The 21383-nt window shown below is 36.2% G+C and overlaps 1 protein-coding gene across 1 annotated transcript in view; it reads left to right on the forward strand.

Annotated features, from left to right (window-relative positions):
• The window catches only part of LOC134663248 (uncharacterized), a 76229-nt gene that overhangs the window by 12234 nt on the left and 42612 nt on the right, over nt 1-21383 (forward strand). Inside the window, exon 11 of the mRNA XM_063519649.1 lies at nt 19292-19482. Coding sequence (XP_063375719.1) covers nt 19292-19482 — 191 coding nt within the window. The remainder of the gene's footprint in view (nt 1-19291; nt 19483-21383) is intronic.

The raw sequence follows: 21383 nt of genomic DNA on the forward strand, positions 1-21383 counted from the left end.
ATAGTGACAGCGTCAGCGGATGGCGCGTTGCCAGGCTTTTGTTCGTATATTTCTGTTGCTTACCGAAAAATATGCTTCTGGCGAACCAGCATAAGTGATTGTTACGTACGGCTTAAGGAACTTGATCATACGCGAATCGCGAATAGGTACTGATATTTTTGTTTTCGTAGTTTTCTTATTTAGTGTTTATTACATGAAATTATTTTGTACTGGAACACACTTGCAAACAGAAACATAAGATTATGTCCTTCCTAATTTGAGCCTGACGTGCATTGCAAATTAAGGATTAAGCATAACTGTTACGGGTCTGAGTGTTACCGAGTTGCTCTTATACAAGGTTCGTCTGACGTAAACATTCTAGCGTTGTGACTAACAACCAGGGTGCGTGCGTAACCATGATGCCAATCATTTGCGCTACGACAGTGAAACGCTGTCTCTCTATCGCATTAATATGTAAGATTGATAGACAGAAAGCGTTTCGTTGTCGTAGCCCAAACGATTGGCATCTTGGCTAGGCCCCCAGCTCCACTCGCCGCTGTCCCCGCCCCGCAGCCCGCGCGGCGCTACACGACCTCGTAAGCTTGAACAGTCATATAAGTAAATTACGTACTAGTATGAATTATTTATATACATACTAGAATAATTCAATGGAGTCCACTTTACGGAAATACGTAATGTGAGTGGCAGACAGGCGGCCAAGAAAGTTAACCGAATTACTTAATACATATCTATTTCCTTTTCATGTAAGCATGTAGGTAGGTACCTCTAATATCTGAGGGATCGCGCAAGCTTAGGACATGAGCATGACCGATGTATTATGTAGGTATCGTATACCTAACTGGTAATAGGTAAATATTTAGGTATGGTACACAAAAAATGCATGTAAGTATAATTTTTCTTAGCACTAGCTAAAACTTGTTTTAATGTCGTTGACATTTTTAGAGTTATTTTAAAATCAGAAATCAGGAACTAAGTATGTAGGTTTATAGGTACATATGTATAAGACACCGACATTTTCAGTCCTCGCTACATGTAAAATTTTACATAATTTAATGAAGTGCGTGTACTGTACACTCATATGTATGAGTATTGGTAATAGTCATTTTTCGTAATAAATAATGTATATATTATATGTATTATGTATATTAATATTGTTATCATCATACTAATAAACGCAAATAGTTGGACGAAATCCATTACGCTCATATAATAAGGCGTTATGGTTGTACCTACCCAAATAATAGGTACGTAAAATAATTCACAAATGTAGGCTAAGTTAATCAGCACCTATTGTAAAATATTTACACGAGCTAACTTTTGCCAACAATTCATCCAAATTATTCGGAGTAATATAAGGCGACATTAAAAATTCAAATAGCTTTCAATTTGAAAATGTAATATTCTTTTTTATTCTACTTTCATTATAGCTTTATGTGGCACCTGTGAATGTTAATGAGCAGGAGCAATCCCTCGCATTATTAATTGCGTCTCACGCTACAGCTACACTGTTATTACTGAGTAATAAGAAGCGCCGTAATCCTAGTTAGCTAAGCTCAAGCTAAGCTCCCAGAGGTGAGCTGCTGATTATTAATGAAATAAGATCGCAGTGGCGTTTACTCTAAACGCTGCTAAGCGCACTATATTCGCGAGGCAGGCATACAGGGTGTCAGGATATCGGTAGATTTGATTAATTAACCAATCGAACGGCAATTGGCAGCTGCGCAATTATTTTGAACTTGATTGCACATAATTATCATTGACATACATAATTGTCAAACCTGAAATTGTAGGATGCATAATAATAAACACAGTAGTTGTGAGAAAATTGTCACGTGTCAGTCTATCTATACGATGTCGCATTGGCAGGCACAAGGTTAGTTCTCATAGCCTGAGAAAAAACCTTCATCACTGTATATTATTTAAGACCCATAGACCCCCTACCCCTAGATTTACCCTATAGTATTAGTAATAATCCATGGAGTAAAAATAATAACACCGCACGTTTTGGATAACTTTGTGACACTTTTGTAAAAGCTTCATGGCTTGGTGTTTTAATTTTAATTATTTGGTACAAATGGAAACTTTATTTTGAGTATTAGTCATTAATCCTATTAGAAATATATCCCAATAGAAGACATGCTGTAAAATAAATAGTTACCGTCTTATTTTACTTTAGTTTCATTCCGTAAGACATATATTTAATCTCGTAAGCATTGGATTAACTTGCAATCTTACCAACCTCCGGCTGCGGCCGAAGGCGAGGCAGAGATTAACACTAAAGTCATTAGCAACAGTAAATACGGCACGAGTAGGTAGTTTATGTACCTACACCTGAGCGTATTTAGTTTGATCGTGTTTAAATTCTACGTGTTTGATTTGCTAACGTATTGATTTTGTACGTAGATATTAATTTGTCTCTCTGTCTTTGTATTTAGTCTAAGGCTGAAGTTGGCTGAAGCGTAATTATTTAAGTAGGTACCTACTCAGGTTCCTAAGGGGTTTCTTAGCGTCAGAAAAAGCACAGTAAGTACCTAGTTTTGGCTTGCGTCCTTGCATAAAATCACAAATGAAAGAATGCCACTCTTCATTGGCTGGATCTAATCGAGAAGGTATTATTATATTTATTTATTGATGAAGGTATTTTTTTATTGAGGGAATGACAGTTTTAGGTCATTTATGAATATATTTACTTAAAAATAATCGTCCGTAAAATGTCTGTATGCGGCTTAGTTCAGTATAGTCCTTGCGATTAGTAGGTAAGCATCCATTTGGTATAGGATAATGTACAGGTACATTAATTAGACAATAATTATTTTAATGAATGTTAAAGCTAAAAAATACAAACGGCCGCCCGTATTTCTAGCGAGGACCGATTGACTCAAATTGACGACTCTAGCATTAAAAAAACCGGACAAGTGCCAGCCAGACTCCTAGGGTTCCTTACAAATTTTATTTTAATAATAATTTATTTTATTTTATTTTTTACAAATTATACCTAGTTTTGGGATTTTTTCCGGTACTTGTAGTGTTATACGATATTACCTGCCAAATTTCATAGTTCTAGGTCAACGGGAAGTGCCCTATAATTTTTGGTTACCTTGAGAGTATCGAAATATACGTTTTTTACGTTAACTTAGAAGTTTGATTTTTTCACAGCTTCAAGGGACCGTAAACCAGAGTGTATGGTTTAAATTCGATACCTCGATGCGTTCCCGAGATAAACGTTCTTGGCAGACAGACGGACGGACGGACAACAAAGTGATCCTATAAGGGTTCCATCATGTAAAAAGTAATGTTCGTAAGTTACCCGACAAAAAGCTATGGCTCGTTAAATATTACTTGCGTGCGAGGACTGCGAGGTGATGGTTTTCAGATCTAAATATATTGCACCAACTTACTTATGCTTATGAGGCGCTATAATATAAATAGCTTTGCCCTTTGATATGATTAAATTATTAACGCGCCTACCTACTTTTTACTATATTTGCACATATTTTACATTTTTTTTTGCCCGTAACCTGTAATCTAATCTATCTAATACCTTTAAACGAGCAATTCTTGTATATTTATTTATAAATATATTTCGGGGATCTCGGAAACGGCTCTAACGATTTCGATGAAAGAATGTCCTATAATATTTATTTTATTATTTATTGCGAACCCATATAACTATAATAGGTACCAGTTTAGAACTTAAACTGGTGACTCTGCTATATACTCCTTTGTATTCTACTTACCTTGATAATTACGTCGATTAAAAACGACATGTAGGATGTAAGGTAAAAGATAGTGTTTTTCAAGTTCAATCACAAAAACTACTCTTGAGTAATTTATGAACCTGTCGTTACTATCCCTATACATGCTTATTAATGTTTTGTCGGTTCGGATAGGCGGTAGATAGTTCGTTGTTGTCAAAATAGATATAGAGCTCCCTCTTCTTAGCGTTTAAGCCAGTTGCAATTACTGATTCTAGTTTCTGAGTCTAAATCACATTCCCTTCGGGAGCGTAGGTTCGTATTCTATCGGCTGCGCCATGTTATGGCACGTAAGTCAAGCACGAGTTCGAGACAAATACTGATTTATTCAAATCAAGGAATACATATACCGATTCCTAATATACCCACACGTCCGAAGCTATCCAGTTTCGAACTTTTGAAGTCCGACTTCCACCCTCTTCTCTCTCTTTTGTGGACCATGTTACCCCTTTCATTATAAACTTCACTAAGTATACACCGGTCGATTAATCAGCTAAGCACAACACACACTCCTAAAATCGTTACTGTAATTCGTAATCAAGACTAACAAAATAATTATTTATAACAGAGCAAATGATATGGCGATATACTTATTGTATTTTCGCACAATCTACAACGTTTGCGCGTGTAATGCGGCTTGGCGGCGTGTGATGATATATAGCGCGAAGGCAAATAATTCACTAAATTCACACCCGGATATTACCTATCTTTGCATTTTTAGCGTCTTTCGTAATGCACATAAATTCTAGGATGATATATTATATACATAATTAAATAAATTTAGTCCAGGATACTTTTTTTTCTTAAAATCGGTAGGTAATATACTGAGAGTGCTGAAAAACCGTTCTCGTGTAGAAAACTATTCACTATTTCTTGTATTTGCTATTGAAATTCGTAGCCCTTTATTTACTATTTTACCATTTCTCCCTTATTGCACAACGTAATAATGCTATCGCGTTCATACAAAATATAAGGCTTTATTTAACGATAATTGGGGCTTAAGTGATGGTACAGTGATTTAGCTGTATCTCGTTAAATCTTTCAGCTCAGAATTCGATGTAGGTACCTATATAGAGATTTTCTAGTCTACCTATTTATATTATAACTTTAAACGAGCAATTGTTGCATATTTATTTATTTATATATAGATTTTGAGAATCTTGGAAACGGCTCTAACGATTTCGATGAAATTTGCTATATGGGGGTTTTCAGGGGCGAAAAGTTGATCTAGCTAGGTAGGTCTTATCTCTGGGAAAACGCACATTTTTGAGTATTTTTATGTTTTCCGAGCAAACCTCGGTCTCCCAGATAGGTATTTTGAATATTATCGCAGTTGACTGCAGTCTGCAGTCTTATTTCAAAACAGTAGGTATACAAGTATGTAATATACCGTAAAAGTATAAAACTTTGCCCACCGCGGTTGTCAGCGTTACGTTAAAGGGCAAAGTTTTATACTTTTATGCTAATAAAAGTTTTCAACGATTTTTTAATTAAACGGACAGCATGCCGGAAAACCGGTGCACTTTATATTTATACTCTGTACGTCCAACAATGCTCATTTCAGCGAGGTTTTATGAGTGGCAGCGTTAGCGGAAAAATATTTTCAATCTGCCCACATGATATTGGATTGTGTTAGGCGCGGTATCCGGGGAATGTAACGCAATAAATACTCGGTGGGCAGCGGGCAGGTAGCGCCGACGATGTTTACAGGCCGGTCCCGCCGTGAAGCCCCCCGAGACGGAGGCCGTTTGTCAGTCGCATCACGCTGATCCTACAATGAACCATCAACTCCACCGAGACCTCAACCTATACACTCATAAAACTTAATTGCAAGAATTGATATTTATAAAATCCTTAAAGTAAGTTAAAAATAGAAACCCACGTTAAATCTTGACACGTGGAGGAATTCGTTTGTATTTCAGGCATGTAGTAAAATTAAGCAAAGATACAGGCGCGAGGGTGCAGGCGAGGGTGGCGGGTGGAGCGGGGCACGGCGCGGGGCGGCCTGCCCTCAGTGTCGCGGAGGCTGCGGCGCATCGAGCTGCCCGCCCTGCGCCGCGCGAACTTTTTGCCAAAACACTACCTAATCCCATCCAAATTACTCATTTTAACGGCACCAACTTGCCCCATTACAATTTTACGTACTTCAAACAAGCCAATGTTTCTTATAAAGTCACGTTTCTTAGCTCAACTCGTGAAATAATAAAATGACAACATAATTTTCGTTTGACGATTATCAACTAAGTATGTGAATTGTTTTTCAACTTCATATGAACTGCTAAAACGTGACTAAGAAAGCTCTGTATGAATTCTTACGTAAGTATCTTATTATTTTCATGTATAGTATACGAGTATGTATACTTAAGTACATAATATAGATATTAATGAGGGATAAGTAGTTACTTATTAGATAGTAGCGTTTGTCATATTGCTAAATTACTATAAAATATTATTTGGGAAGTGAAGCATATTTTATGTAAAAGTTGTTTTTAAAACCTCAGTATAAATTTGCTCACGCGACAAAGTTACAAGGTAGATATAGTAGTTTTCTTATACTGAAAGGTATTTTTGAAGTGAGATAAATAAAGTTTATCCGGGAGCTGCACTCGTGGTCTAAAGAGGGTCGCGCTCTTTAGGCGAGGACTCTACAGCTGTCCAATTATAGATGTTTTCGCCCAGAGACCACTCGTGTATCCCGCCACTTGGGATTCTGGGACACCTGAAATAGGTATTTATTTAGGCGTAGGTACGCCTTTTATTTAAAAGTCCTTCATTAGAACAAAGGACTTACCCTACCCTCAGTTTTTTACCCAATTATAAATTAATTTCGTACCGTAAGATTTTTTCGAACAATAGGACGATTCATTCAAATTTTCATGATATTGCTTTTTTTGTCAACAGGATTAACACAGCCTTGAGAGAAGAACCACTAGAGAATAATCTACCTTGTGCCAAATTTACAAAAGCCAAATAAAAATTCATAGCATCATGGACGGTCGTAGACGCAATGTCCGTGTCCAAACACATATGGCACCTAGTATATTGGCCGCGCTCTTTATATTCTCTTTAGCAGGAGTGTGTTTATGTAAATCAACTGTTAAACCGACAGAAAACGTTACGTTGCTTAGCACGTCGCCTAGTACGTCGCATACCGCGTCACCTAGCGCGTCGTCTAGCACGTCGCCTAGCACGTTACCTAGCACTCAGTCCACTCAGACAACTGTACATATTCAACCGACAAAAACAACTTTGAAGCCATTAGAGCCGGCTGAAGCGAGTACTACTGCATCTCCAACTACAAAGGCCAACCGTAAAACAACAAAAGCGAATAGTGCCGGGCGGACCACGACTAGCTATTCAACGACTCAAGTATACGCGAGCACAAAAGCCGTAGTAAAAAGTGCAAGGAAGCCGAAGTTAAACACTGGTTCAAGTGTAGGGGGGGTGCATTCCGCGGGCCGGCTGCAGGAGCGCCTCGGGGCCATAGATTGTGACCTGCCCGTGCTGCCGCGGGAGTCGCGGCTTTGGCGGGGCAACGAGACGCATGAGCTCAATCTGCCGGTCAAGGTAAGTTACTTACTTATCAGGTGTCTCTGAGAGGCTTTACACATTAATAGTCACTAAGCACGAGTTCTTATACTTTTCACTAACTTGAATTTTCATTCAATTCAGGACTAGCAAAAATATGTAGATATATTTAAATCGCGTACTAATCAATCGTTTTCTAATAAGACTTTGATATTTAATAGTATAAATGTTTAAATTGCCTTTGACTTCGTCGTCATTGTTTCTCAAAAAAGTAGTCCCTGTGACATCACAGGTTCTATTCTATCACACACTAAAAAAGTCGATATTGAGTCCCATAATGACCTAGTAGATGAAGGTAACATAGTATACAATTATACTTAAGATGGCTATCAGAGGTAACGATCATCTTTACCCGAGAGTCATTTATTAAATTCCCTTTGAGGTCAAAAGCGCTCAAATGCAATTTTATCCGTTCGTATTAAATTAATATCGCTGGTCCAATATACCTTCTGTCATACATGCTGTTCCGAACAGACAAATAAAATACTTACCAGATGCTGCCAGGTTTTATCTTTGTGGAAGACACGATCTGTATAAAAACAACGCGTCACCAAGTTTTTTTAATCAAAAATCTGGTGCATCAACCGAAAATTATGTAATAAATAATGATAATTTTTTTGTTCCTATGCTTGCTGCTAGTTTTTAATTTATATTTTTAGAGTATCCACCGACCAATATCTATTTTATAATTATATATCTTTGAAGCTTCTTGTCGGTTAAATAAGCGACGAAACTTAGGCAATACAAAAATATTTGTGAAAAAAGTGTAAACACTGAGGTTATCTTCGTACATAATATTTAGTTTCATACTTTAGGAATATGTAAAGATAAACATAAATCAGCTTTTGATGTCCTTTCACAATGTTCGCAATCTTGAAGCACGTATAAATAAGAACAAGATTTTTCCTTAAAAGAAAGTAATGAACAGAGCTCAACGAGTCTCTTAAATCGTTGAAGCAAAAAAGCTTTTCCCCCTTTTCATTCTTCTTTCCTTCTTCTGTCGAATTGTATGTTTTATGTATTCGATCTCGCCGTAGTCTTTGTAGCCGCGATGTAACTTATCAAAATTAAGTTATTGTATGAAACTTACTTGTTTTTTTATAAGATTAAAAAATGGCAAGCATTGCCCAAAGGAGATAATTCCGGTGGTATATTGGCGGTTTTACCATATGTTATTCCATAATCATTATTTACCTATAACTAAAGAGAATAGATAGTATACATAGAGGATTATTATTGTCAAACTAAATTTTGTAGTCACAGTAAATTTACTGCCATCTATCGACACACGATTAAAACTAAAAATGAAAATGTATTAAATTATCAAAAAATGTATATTGTGCAAAAAGCGTGGCGCCATCTATTCGAGAATAACTATTTCCGAGTCACGTTTTTTCCGGAATTACATATATATATATATATATATATTATAGTATCTATAACTTTAGTTACACCCCAGGCCAAAAGTATGGAAACAAACTTATATGACAATAAAAAACTGTAATTTTCATTTTATTCTATTTATTGACAATTCAAAAACAAAAGAGTAAAATTATAATAGAACATTTTAAAAGTTTTAAAAGTAAATTACTTATAATTTTTCTTTAATAAAACTGTAACTGTATTCAACCTTTCGTAGAAAGACAATTAACAAGGTTGATTTGTATGTTCTCTCAAATTTATATTTTATGCTGTTTTAATCTTATAAAACTGCCTAAAGTAATTTTTGCGTTACCAGTACACAATAATAATAATGGATGATGAATAAAGAGAATAATAATGGAAATATTAAAAATTAAGAAAAATAACTTTGTTTCCATACTTTTGGCCTGGGGTGTAGGTACGGACTCATTAGCCACTATGTAGCGTAAGTGACCTTAAAGTTAAACAACAATTTACCTAAATCACATTTGAAAATGAAAAGTTTGCATGTATTTAATACGTACCTACAATAGTTTTGCCGAGCCCTATTCAACCCCGTTTTACCTGCTTTCGTTGTTAACGATGGAACCGTGAAAGTTTAGCATTTGTTTCTAAGGAAATTATATGTACCTATATTATATGCCTAAACTCGTAACCGACATCTTTAACGTAATATGCGGAATGGAATCTGGACAAAGTTTTGAACATGTACAAATTAAATAAACAAATAAACTGAAATTATATCTTACTGCCAATTGAATACCTACTTACATTAATTCGAAGAGGAAGAATGGGAGCCAATTTATAAATTATTGTGTCTGCACCATCTGTTGGAGTAATATACTTACCTGTTACCTATGTTGTGTACAATAAAGTGTTTACTACTACTACTTCTACTATTAATTAATGAATAAACTAAAAATATTTTGTTGGTACAAAAACCTTTGGCCCTCGACTTCGACTCCGAATTTATTTATGAGCTGGTTGAGGAAGGATTGCCCACTTATTCTCAATTTCCGATCATAAGTGTATTGTGAAATAGAGATAGGGTGGCAAGATCATTCAATAATAAGAACCCTTTTAACCCTTACTCAGGATGATACGCGTTTGATCCATAATTTTATTTACTTTGCGACCCCGGCTGGGCCTTTACGAAACAGATAACTTTTAGACTTTTCAGACGAAAGCCAATTATATTTGGCTCCTATATACTTGTATCGTAATCTATCTAGAACGGTATTGACCGAATACAGTAAGTATTAACTTTAAGTATTTAAAATTTTATAAAGTTTACAGTACCTAATGTTGAGATAAAATAAGAGCTCTGCGAACAGTTTTGTGCGGAGCCTAAAAATGGTAATAAAAGTTTCATAGTTTGGCAGAACTCATTCTTAAAGATATAGAAAGCATCTTGATGAATTAATGAAATGATGGGATCTATCAGTGACATAAACCTTGCCGGAATCCCAGCAAGTGATATTGTTTTACAGGGTGGATTTTTAAATGGGGGCACTGAGGGCAGCTACCAGATCCCGTAGAACTACACTAAAATGGTCTTATATTATTAGAAGTCATTCCCTAACTTTTGAAAATGTACGGTCTTACAGTCATCGAAAAAAATGTAAATTTTGTCACAAATATGTTTTGATGCCCATCGATTCTATTTCTATCCAGGATCAAAAGCTTCTCTAAGAACCAATCTAAGTTAGGGTTACTAGAAAGCCACTAATGAAATAAAATGTTTTTCATGCTTATTGTATGAAATAGAGTAAAAAAATTCTAAAGCTATTTCTTAAGTGAATCATTTCATTGAAGATGATAAAAATGAATTGTATCACATTGATTCGTGAATACCTTATTGTTGAATTCTTGAAAAAATATGAAAATATATAACATACCTACGCGGAACGATATTAATTGGCGTAATTAATCGTTTATTCGTAATAAATGGCCTAGACTGAAAATATCCGGAATTTAATGGAGGATGAAAGGAAATTAATATACAAATGAATTAAATTACGCGTGAGAGCGATAAGTGAACTCCAGGCGGGCCGTTCATGAAATGGCTTCGAATTATTCTTTATGATGGGTCATTATCGACACAATAGTACCCTCATCTAGGTCTGGGGACCTACGCCTACGGTCTGCAGTTAATAATTTAAGTTAAGGTACGAAATACGACCCTAACACACATGCCCTGCCAAAAAAGATGAAAAAGATGTGTCCCGCCGAGTTTGTCGCCGGTCCCATATTGGGATACCCTCCTCTAATTGAGGGGGGATTTAAATCTTCTCGGGGCAGAGGTGTAGGGTTGGAGCCGGTTTACCTAGCTTTATTTGACGTTCATAAGCGCATTGTAATTATGCCTACTTGAATAAACTATCTTTTATCTTTATCTTTATCTTAATTCGTGGGCAGAAATTTGTAATTCAAGTTTTATTTTTAGTATGAGGAAATTATTATATTTCAAAATATTATTTAAGCTAAAAAAAATAGTATGAAAAATAAAAAAATACTGTTATAGAACAGAAAAGTACCAGTTTGATTAGCGGAGAAGAAAAAGCCCTTTTCCGAATAGGTGACGTGAAAATCTTTGTAGGTAAACCTCATTAGTAGGTATAACTTACGAACTCTTAAATTTTTATCTTGCGCTTCGATGGAGAATTTATATGTTGTCAAATTGGATATGTATATCTACTGGGTATGTTTCTAAAATGTATGAAGGCAAACAGCTAGCGGATCCTATAATTACATACATTAATTTTTGAATAAGTAGGTACATCGACAATTCTCAGTGAATTCCTCCCATAATGAACTGTTAGTACTTCCGCAGGAAAATTAATATTTTATAACATAATATTCAAGCTGACGCTTCATTAATTAGGCTAGAGTCTAGGCTTCTAGAGTAATCGTTACCGCGATACCTAGCTTCTTGTACCTAAATTTAATATAACCAAAATCGGCTCTTATGTTAGAGGCGTATTCTGATTGTAATTACAGGCTATTGATAGGATCTGTCAGGTCAAAAGAGACGTTTCTGGTTGAAGAAAAGTCATTTTTGACACTGATAAATCATATTCATTACCAATTAAAAACTATGATGATTCATGTCCAGTGACTAATAGTCAGAATACGCCTTCAGGTAGGTATAACTAAGCGCGAAAGCAAAAAAAAAACATTACGCAATTAATTTTGGATATCTTGATATAAGTTAAATTTTGCTAGAAAAGGGAACTATGCCGATACAAAGTAACCACCGTATAAATAAATCTCTTTGATCATAAAGTAAGTATAGTATAGAGTAGTCGGCCCATACAAGCCTCGCTTAGTTCCACAAAAATTCAAGAGATGTCACTCAGAGCACCATTGGGCCTAAATATATATTATTTGTGTTATTTCAAATCTTGCCAATTTTTAAATTAACATGTATAGTTCTAATTTATTTAGCATATTACAACAAAAACCTTTTAAAACATCCATTTACACATAGTAAATCGACGCAGAAAAAAATTAATAAATAATGGCATGAACTATTCTAAGCGCCATCTATCGCATTACTAGACAGTTAGTTTCTTGCCGTTGTAACACACTAAATAGCTCGATTGTTTGAGAAAGACTATCAATAGATGTCACTGTAGTAAATCCTCATACTTTATGATCATATCAACATTATTAAGTAATAATATAATTTATCTCAAAAATGGACGGCAAAGTCGACGTTGCCGGTTAAAAAATAGGTCGCGAAGTGTGTAGTTTATGGTCATTCTAAAAATTAAAAACATTGCAGTCTCGATTTCGGGACGGAGTGTTGCTGTTTGTATATTAATTTACTTAACCTTACGCATTGCAAAATTGTCCTCATATAGCTATACATATATTTTAGGACAGTCTTACACTAAGCGACCTACTTGGTAACAAAACATTGTAAATTCTTGAGCAGTTTGAATAGCAGGGCAGGTGACAAAAACTTGCTCAAAAGCATAGAAGGTAGCATCCTATAGAAGTGGTCTACGCGTGCCTCCGTGAGGGACAAAACATATAAATTCGACCAATCATAGCGTCGCATTGCGCCGCTATGATTGGTCGAATTTATTTGTTATGGTGGGCAACCAATGAATTCGACCAATCACGGTGGTCAATTTACGGTGGGGAATAAAACAAGATGTGAGACTGTGACAAGGACAAACAATAATAGCGCTTTCGCTGCTACTCCTACTGAAAGATACATAAGACTATCCCGTTCTGTCAGTTATCCCCTGCTTCTATTCATGCTCAAAAGAGAAGAGACATCCGACATTTAAAAAAATATCCCTATATGTATGAGAGCAATAATACAATGTGTAAATGTAAATACATAGATATCTTATATTTTGTGATCATATAAAAGCTGGAAGTCCTAGGTTCGGATCCCCCTAAAAGTGTATTAATATGGTGTCCCATGGTGGTGGCCCATTTGTCCCCGCCGCCATACAAGAGGTGTGGACAGATGGGAATAGATATAGACCATTAATATATACACACACAATTAAAAAACAAATAAATGTCCTATGAGGATTTGAACCCAGGACCTCCTACTTCATAGGCAGAACAGGGTCACTGTCACTACTGACTAGCTAGGAGGCCGTAGAAATAATATACAATTTATATATGTTTAAATTAAGTACAGTCAGCGTCGTATAGTAGGTCGCATCCAAAGTATTCAAATAGTTCAGTTCGCCATACAAATAATATGGTGTACCGAACTATTTGAATACTTTGGATGCTACCTACTATATGACGCTGACTGTACTTATATAACAATTAACAAATCAGACTGGTAGCCACAGTTTAATGGCTAATCTAGGATTAAAACTTTTTAGTGGCTTGCCATTATGTTCAAAACATTTAGTTTCATACCACATCAAATATTTAAGTTTACCGCCCCATTGCCCGCCAGCATTGAACAAATTGGTTGTTAGTGGGTAGACAAAATAAAGTCACTATCATGTTAAACATTGAATTTATTAATTGTATTTTATTATTTTTAAGAGAATCTTCATAGCATGTGTCTGTCCGTTGAAACAGGAATCAATCTCAACCATCTTCCATTCAAAATATTTTACTTGTGGTACAGTCGCCATCAGATATATCGGAGCGGCCAAGGCGCTCACAAATATCTGAACACGCCTCTATTGTCAGGGCGTTAGAGTGCGCGTTCAGATATTGTGAACACCTTGGCCGTTCCGATATATCTGATGGCAACTGTACAGAGATGCATTGACTATTTCATCTTCACTCTCTTGTTGCATACGAGTACATTGTAACTTCTAGTGGCTAGAGGCTGGGTCCTGAAATCAGAAACATATTTTTTATATATAAAATGTAATAATATCACAATAAAGTCACATTGCCTTCGCATTGGAGTCTGTTTGCAAATTGATTACATACATTTGCTTACTTTCACTTGCATTAAGTGGCAAACACTAACCATTGTATAGATTTAGACCAAGAAAAGTCTGCAGCGATATTGATCGCCTGCGCAGTACATGTGTTATTTTAAATGTCCAACGTCTTTGAAATTATGATGTATCAATAACAGATGCACTGCGTGGGCTATCAAAATCGCTGCAGAATTTTCTTGCTCTAACTCTAAATACTTTGGAATCTTTCGCTTACTCGGGTATCAATATTAGCATGGGGGGTTAAAATAAAACTTGACAATAGTTATTAGTGGGCAAGGGGGCAAAGCAGTTGTTTAACCGCTCATGCTAATGTTGATTCCAGAGCAAGCAGAAGATTTGAACTATGAGCGTAGCGAGTGGTTCGAGAAGTGGAATCTTGAGCGTTGTGAGAATTCAAGGCACGAGGGTTAAACAAACATTGCCACCTAATGAAACACAGAATTTATCACCATGCCAAAGCAGGGAAAATACCAACTATAAAATACCAAAAAAATCAAATCCACATGAACATTATAAAGAATTTATAATTCAAAATCATCATTTAAAAGTAAATTTAGTTTTCTCATTAGTATTTGAACAATCAAGGGGGCCTTTACCAGTTGGTGTGGTGATAAATTATTTAATTAACCTTTGTATTCAAAACAAACTTACCTGAAGTGTTAATTTTTTATCATTTATTGGCAAACAGTAGACACTGTCAGATTCATATGTAGATCTTACGATGAGTAGTGTTCCGTTACTACATCGGCAATTCACGTCACCATCACAGGTCTTTCCGTCTATTGCAGACGATTTATGCATTGCTGTTTAGACAACGGGTTTGGTGACTGTGGAGGCCGATGCGTGAGCGGCACGACCTCCCATATTTTGGGCACATATCACGCTTAGCACAGTCTTTAAAGCGCCACATCGGTCTTCCAACGTTCCTTTTAGCATACCTACGCAACTGCACCAAGCAAGACACGTCTAGGTATTCTATTCACGTACTTGTACTATATTTCAAATGAAGCTATAATATGAAATTAAAAAGTTTGTATAAACAGAAACAAAGCAAAGGCAACAAACGCGGTGCCGCTTTGTGGCGACTTGACTACTTGACAGTTAATTTTTAGTGTTGCCGTTGAAAGTTCTTTCTTGTCCCTAAATAGAGCTTTTATGATTTATTATTATACAATATTATTAGTTCAAATAAAATATGATATTCCAAAAGACTACAAATAATATTATATAGTACTTAAATTCCAAAATAATGATAATTATGCCTCAGTGTCCATTTCTGCTTTTTTAAGGAACAGGCGTATAACATTACCCTGAAGTAGGGGACTAATTTTAAAATAGCAATAATCATTACTTGATGCTCTTGATGCCGTTTTTGACGTTTCTGTGCACGCTGTTGTCTGTCTATACTTATAGGTCACATAATTAGTGATACAAACACCTGCCTGGTCAATATACGCAAAATTAGATATATTTATTCTAATTATAACAGAAAAAGTTTATTAAAACAAACATTAAATGCTTTTGTGTAATAATTTCAGGTTTGATAGGTACGGGTTTTGCCATGGGAGAAGTTGAAAAGGAACGTTATGAAAACATATCTTTGTATGTATAGGTACTAAGATGGTACAAATCATGTACAAATCTGTTGCTTAAAAATAAAAGCACGACGCGACGTTGCCAAACTGCTATGAGTTACTGCGAAGCGAGTCCAGTTTAACTCGACAACGTCGCATTGTATTGTTACAATAGGGTATTTTCGTACTAGTCAAATCAGTTACTTTTTTATAGTTATTGCAATGCAACTTGTATCGTAAATTTTTAGAAGGCACGATAAGAGTGAATTGAGCATGAATTGAGGTATTTTATCTCATTAGGATCGAAAGAGCTCGTGAATTTGAGTACAAATAACACAAAAGTGGCAAAAAAGTACACAATATAAAAAATGGCAAAAAATAGTAGTTTTCGATATAAGTGCGAGAAGTATGTCATTTTGCACGAGTACCGAGCTTTCGATTTTTTCGGTAATATACTGAGGGGCTACCGCCAAAACCGAAATTCGCAAATTGCGGGGATCTTTCTCTTTTACTCCAGTGCAGGCGTAATTAGAGTGACAGAGAAAAATGCCCGCAATTTGCGAAATTCGATTTTCGCGGTTATAGCCCTGTCACTTACAACGGATGCCTTTGCTTTGATATCTGGTGGCGTTAAATTAACTCCAAAATCGTCTGAATCACTCATTTTTATTTAATAACTTATGCTTTCTTGGCAATTACTTACAAACATAAATCACTTTAAATGTTGAATAAAAAAGGCGGGAAGGGAATAAAAAAAGTTTTACTTTTAATTGCCATGTTTTTCAATGTGGATTCTGTTGTCACTGTTGTCAGCATTATGCCAATTGAAGAGAAATTGTATTATTAAAATTAATAAAATTAATTTTCAGAACATATAATTATACATGGTCAACCAGATCTTGACAGTAGAAAAAGGCGGCAAATTTGAAAAATGTAGGCGCGAAAGGATATCGTCCCATAGAAAATTTGAATTTCGCGCCTTTATTTTACTGACAAGATTTGGTTGACCAGCTATATGTAAAAAAACATGAATCTTTTTTTATTTCATTATATTGATATATATCTAATTAATTACATTTATATTAAGTGTATAAAGTGTATTGTACGAACGTCAGCTTCATTCAGTCGCGCGTTGTTCAAGTAATACTATTGGGTCTCGAATAATACTCCTTTATGCCCAATCGCGCGTTGTTCAGGTGGGTCATTTATAAGCGGGTCTCGCATAATACTCATTTATTTAAAATGTATCAATCAGATTACTTTTTAGCACTAGTGTAAAAAAATCAAACTTTACGCACAATTTGCAGCTACAAAAACTAAACTTTTTGAGCAATTGGATTAAAAAAATATAAAGAAACGCTCAAGTACCAGTGGCATGGTGGCATATAGACGGACTTACGCCAGTAGTAATGTCTAATCCTTTTGCCATGCACCAATGGTAGCATGCGCAAAATTATTATGACAGGTATTTATTTTCAGCCGGTTTAAATAGTTTCGGCAAGACTTATGTAGCATTCTTATAATATATAAATATTATCATCACCACAGTATCGTTTTCCGAAATTACTTTATGGTTATACCGTTTGGCTACGCTATTTCTCTGTACCCTGCCTCTCCCTTCCCTCCCTGTACTCCTTAAGTACCCGAACTCTCTTTACTCCTACTGAAAGATACATAAGACTATCCTGTTCGGTCATTTCCTTCCACCCCTCATACTTGATCCAGTTTTAAACTAGATTCATGATTTATTCAATACGCTATAAAGCGGCATCTGTTGATTACTTCTAATCGTTGGCAACGACATATGTCTACTAACTTTCAATGAAGACGTATAGATGTCGTTAGGAATTCTATGATTTGGATGTGACACAGCGCCATCTTGTATCCATGATAGGCAACAGTGCATTTTCATTGACGCCATCTAGTAATGATGCGCTTTTAGGCGGTCACATTTGAATGTATGGGATAGCAGCGTCTGTATATATGTAGTCTGTGCTTTGATGCATCCCTGAATGTTTTTAAGCAAATAAAGCAGTCATTTCACTGTACGCTCCCACAAAGGCCCTCGTGATAATTAATGTGTGTGACTTTGTCACTCGCGTGTGCGGTTTCTGTGCGAGACACATGAGGCGGTATGAAGTCAAATGTAGCCTGAATGAGGGGGGTTCTTGATACTGGCCATTTTTCGGTAGGAGTTAATATTTTTTGTAGTAGTCTTGGGAATTTTGATTTATAGGTTGGTAATGATTTAGGTAGGTATTTTACTTAGGTAAAGACATTATAGCGGTTGTCACGAACGTAACGATAAGTAACTGTTTTATCCGTAGGTACATATTGACATGTTTTTTTAAATAAGTTATTTCTTATCAGAGTACAGTTCTGTTTTAATAAGAGTGGCATCGCGTTATAAACAAACCAGCTCATATGAACATTTTTATACGATTTATCCCATAATGCTCTATTTTCCACTGGTCATTTCTTTTCCGCATAGGTACTTATCGAAATCTTAATAATTAAACATATTACATAAAAAAAAGTATTTTATGCCTAAAATAGGAAAATACTGGAGGCTAAACTTGATGTATATCGCTCGGTCGTTTAATTTTAGTGCATTTTTTTCATACCATATTTTGCATAGAGTCATATTAATGGATTCTAAAATACTGGTTTAGTTAAGTTCAGGTTCTGTTTAACCCGAATTAATCCTATTTTTGACAACTAATAATATAAATAGGAAATTAAAGCTTCGCTTTCGCTTAGTAGATATTTTCGCTTCACTTTCGCGCAGTAGATCAAACATAATCTCACCCAATGCGGGTTGGGGACGTCAGACGTCACATAGGTGGGTACACCTTTAAATCGAGGATGTATGCAGGTTTCCTCACGATGTTTTCTTTCATCGAAAAGCTAGTGGTAAATATTAAATGATATTTCGTATACCTATAAGTTCCGAAAAACTCATTGATGCGAGCCAGGATTTGAACCCGTGACCAACGGATTAATAGTCAAAGTCAACGGATTAAGAGGAAAAAGATCCACTCGGCCACCATAGCTACAAAAAAATATGTACGAAAAAAATGCAAAAACGGAGTTAAAAAATTAGGTATCTTTTAAGTAACGTTGCCAAGAATAGTAATTAAACAAAGGTTAAGACCCGCCCCCGAAAATGTATTAGCTTGAACAGTTCTGAAGGCGAGGTAGTTTGTATGAGTAAAAATTCTCCTTCGTGTTCCTACTGAAGAACATAAGAGTCATAAGACCACGATAATTATATACCTACCTCAAAGCCCAGTATTTAGTCCATCGCTTTCACCCAATATCCTAATAGTAGGTAGGTACATTTTAGATTCCATCAACTCGTAATAGTCCTTACGAGCAAGGGCACAGCACAGTATTCGCACGATGTAGCTACCTCTTATGTACATTCCAACAAATTCCCATCGTCCCGTGATGGGTAAAGACCACAATAAAAAAGCGTAATGAGTAATCATTGAATCTATTTGTTGCATAGGTGGCAGAGGATTGCGCAGGCGGAGAAGAGTGTCCTCCGGTCGTCGTGTCTTGGGAGGGCTCGGCCGATATCCAGAGCGGAGACATCCTGATCGTGCGCATCGCCGACTCGTCCCTGCTCGACACTTTCGCCCACCCTGACGCTAAGAACAGTAGCCACGATGCGAACGCTACGCAAGCAGATGGACAAAGGTAGGTAGCTAGTTAGCTACTACCCGTTCGCTTCAAGTTGGCCGTTAGCTACTGCCCGTACGCTTCAAGTTGGCCGTTACCTCCCGGCATTACCCCCTCTGACGCTTTCTCCACTCGGCAACCACAGCTTTACAACCGCTTTTATTCTTACATATAATACAATCACAAAAGTTATTAAATAAACTAAAGTGACTGCTATTAACTAAACTTTAAGCGAACGGGTAGTAGTGGTCCGAATTGATTTATATATTTTTTTATTAGTCTTAAAAATGTATCTATTTGTAATTTATAAATGTTGGCGATATCATAACTTGAAGTGTACGTAAAGGCGCCTCTGAGGCCTATTTGACTATTTGCTGATTAAATGTTTGAGTTTGAGTCTGTAAGATGATTGGAGAATGCCTTTGAAATATTACCAAGGCATAACATGGGAAAATTCGAGTCACACTCGTGTAGCAGAGGTTCGGAACCATTACGTAATTTATGTATATGTTTTTATTGAGACCGTCTCACGCTTGACTGATTTCTATTAGGCACCTAATAGTAATCGAGCGTAGGCTTTGTAATATGCTTAGTCTTCAAAGTCTCGTTGGCTTTCGTTGGAATTTTAAGAAGAAATAATACAAATTATTTGTAAAACTAAATATATAAATCAGTACTAACCTATAGGTATTTAGAATTTCGCGTACTCGATACACGGCCGTCGTGAACGCTGCTCGCACTGTTAGTGCTTGAGAAAGGAGACCTAGACTCTCCGAAACATGTCGCGCGAGTGACTTAAAACAATTGAGTCTAAACCGTAAAATTATTCAATGTTAGTATGTCTCACAACAATTTAAATTCGATTATTAGAATTTCGTCATTTCTCGACCGATTTAGTTTTTTTTTTCTAAAAACATGTGTGTCCTTCTGGTACAATCAGCCCAATTTGAACGTACAATGACATCAGAATAATGTTATTTATATACATATTTCGGTCTAACATGAGGTTCGCGAGACTTCATTCATAGTTCTCAATTTAAAAACCGGAATAGTTCTGCGCAGTTCTTGGCTATTATTTACATGAAACAACCCTTATCTCGAATTACAACTTAAACGAAATATTCGTGTTAAACTTAAACACTCGAGGATATCCGATTTAAAACTATTTAATTCAGATGTATAATTGTCCCACTGTATAATAATATGAGGCATGGCACACTGCGTCCGGGATGCCGGATGCGAGCGGTATGTCGCTATAATACGCGCATAGTGTTTGTCTCGCTCAAACTTCGGAGCGACGTGCGAATTGGACGCAGTGTGCCATGCCCCTGTCCAGTGGCATGGAACAAAGAGGATTTGATCCCTCGTTGGGATCCAAACCCGATGTTACATTTAGTTAGCAAGAATTTAGAAGCAATGTATCACATAGATATGATACCTACGAAGATATATTATATCGGCATCTAATATACTTAGCTGGGTTAATGAGGCTTAATAAAGGTCATCAAAGTAACTAACTTACTGTGAGCCGAGAGAGGGTCAGAGTGAACTTACTTCATCACGCATCATAATTACATGATTGATTAATCTTGAAAGGGTCAGACGGTGGGCCGAAAAATCGAGATGCCTCAGCAAAGCTTTCCTGAACCCACGGGTAATCCGGACTGGAGAACTATTAATCACTACATAGTATAAAACAAAGTCGCTTCCCGCTGTCTGTCTGTATGTATGCTTAGATCTTTAAATCTACGCAACGGATTTTGATGCGGTTTTTAATAGATAGAGTGATTCAAGAGGAAGGTTTAGGTATGTATAATTTGTTAACCCGTGCGAAGCCGGGGCGGGTCGCTAGTGGACTAATAAACACAAGTAATTCAACGGGAAACCATTGATGCCTGACGGGACAATTATGTATAGGC

Source organism: Cydia amplana, chromosome 4 (genome assembly GCF_948474715.1).
Source record: "Cydia amplana chromosome 4, ilCydAmpl1.1, whole genome shotgun sequence".
NCBI lineage: Eukaryota > Metazoa > Arthropoda > Insecta > Lepidoptera > Tortricidae > Cydia > Cydia amplana.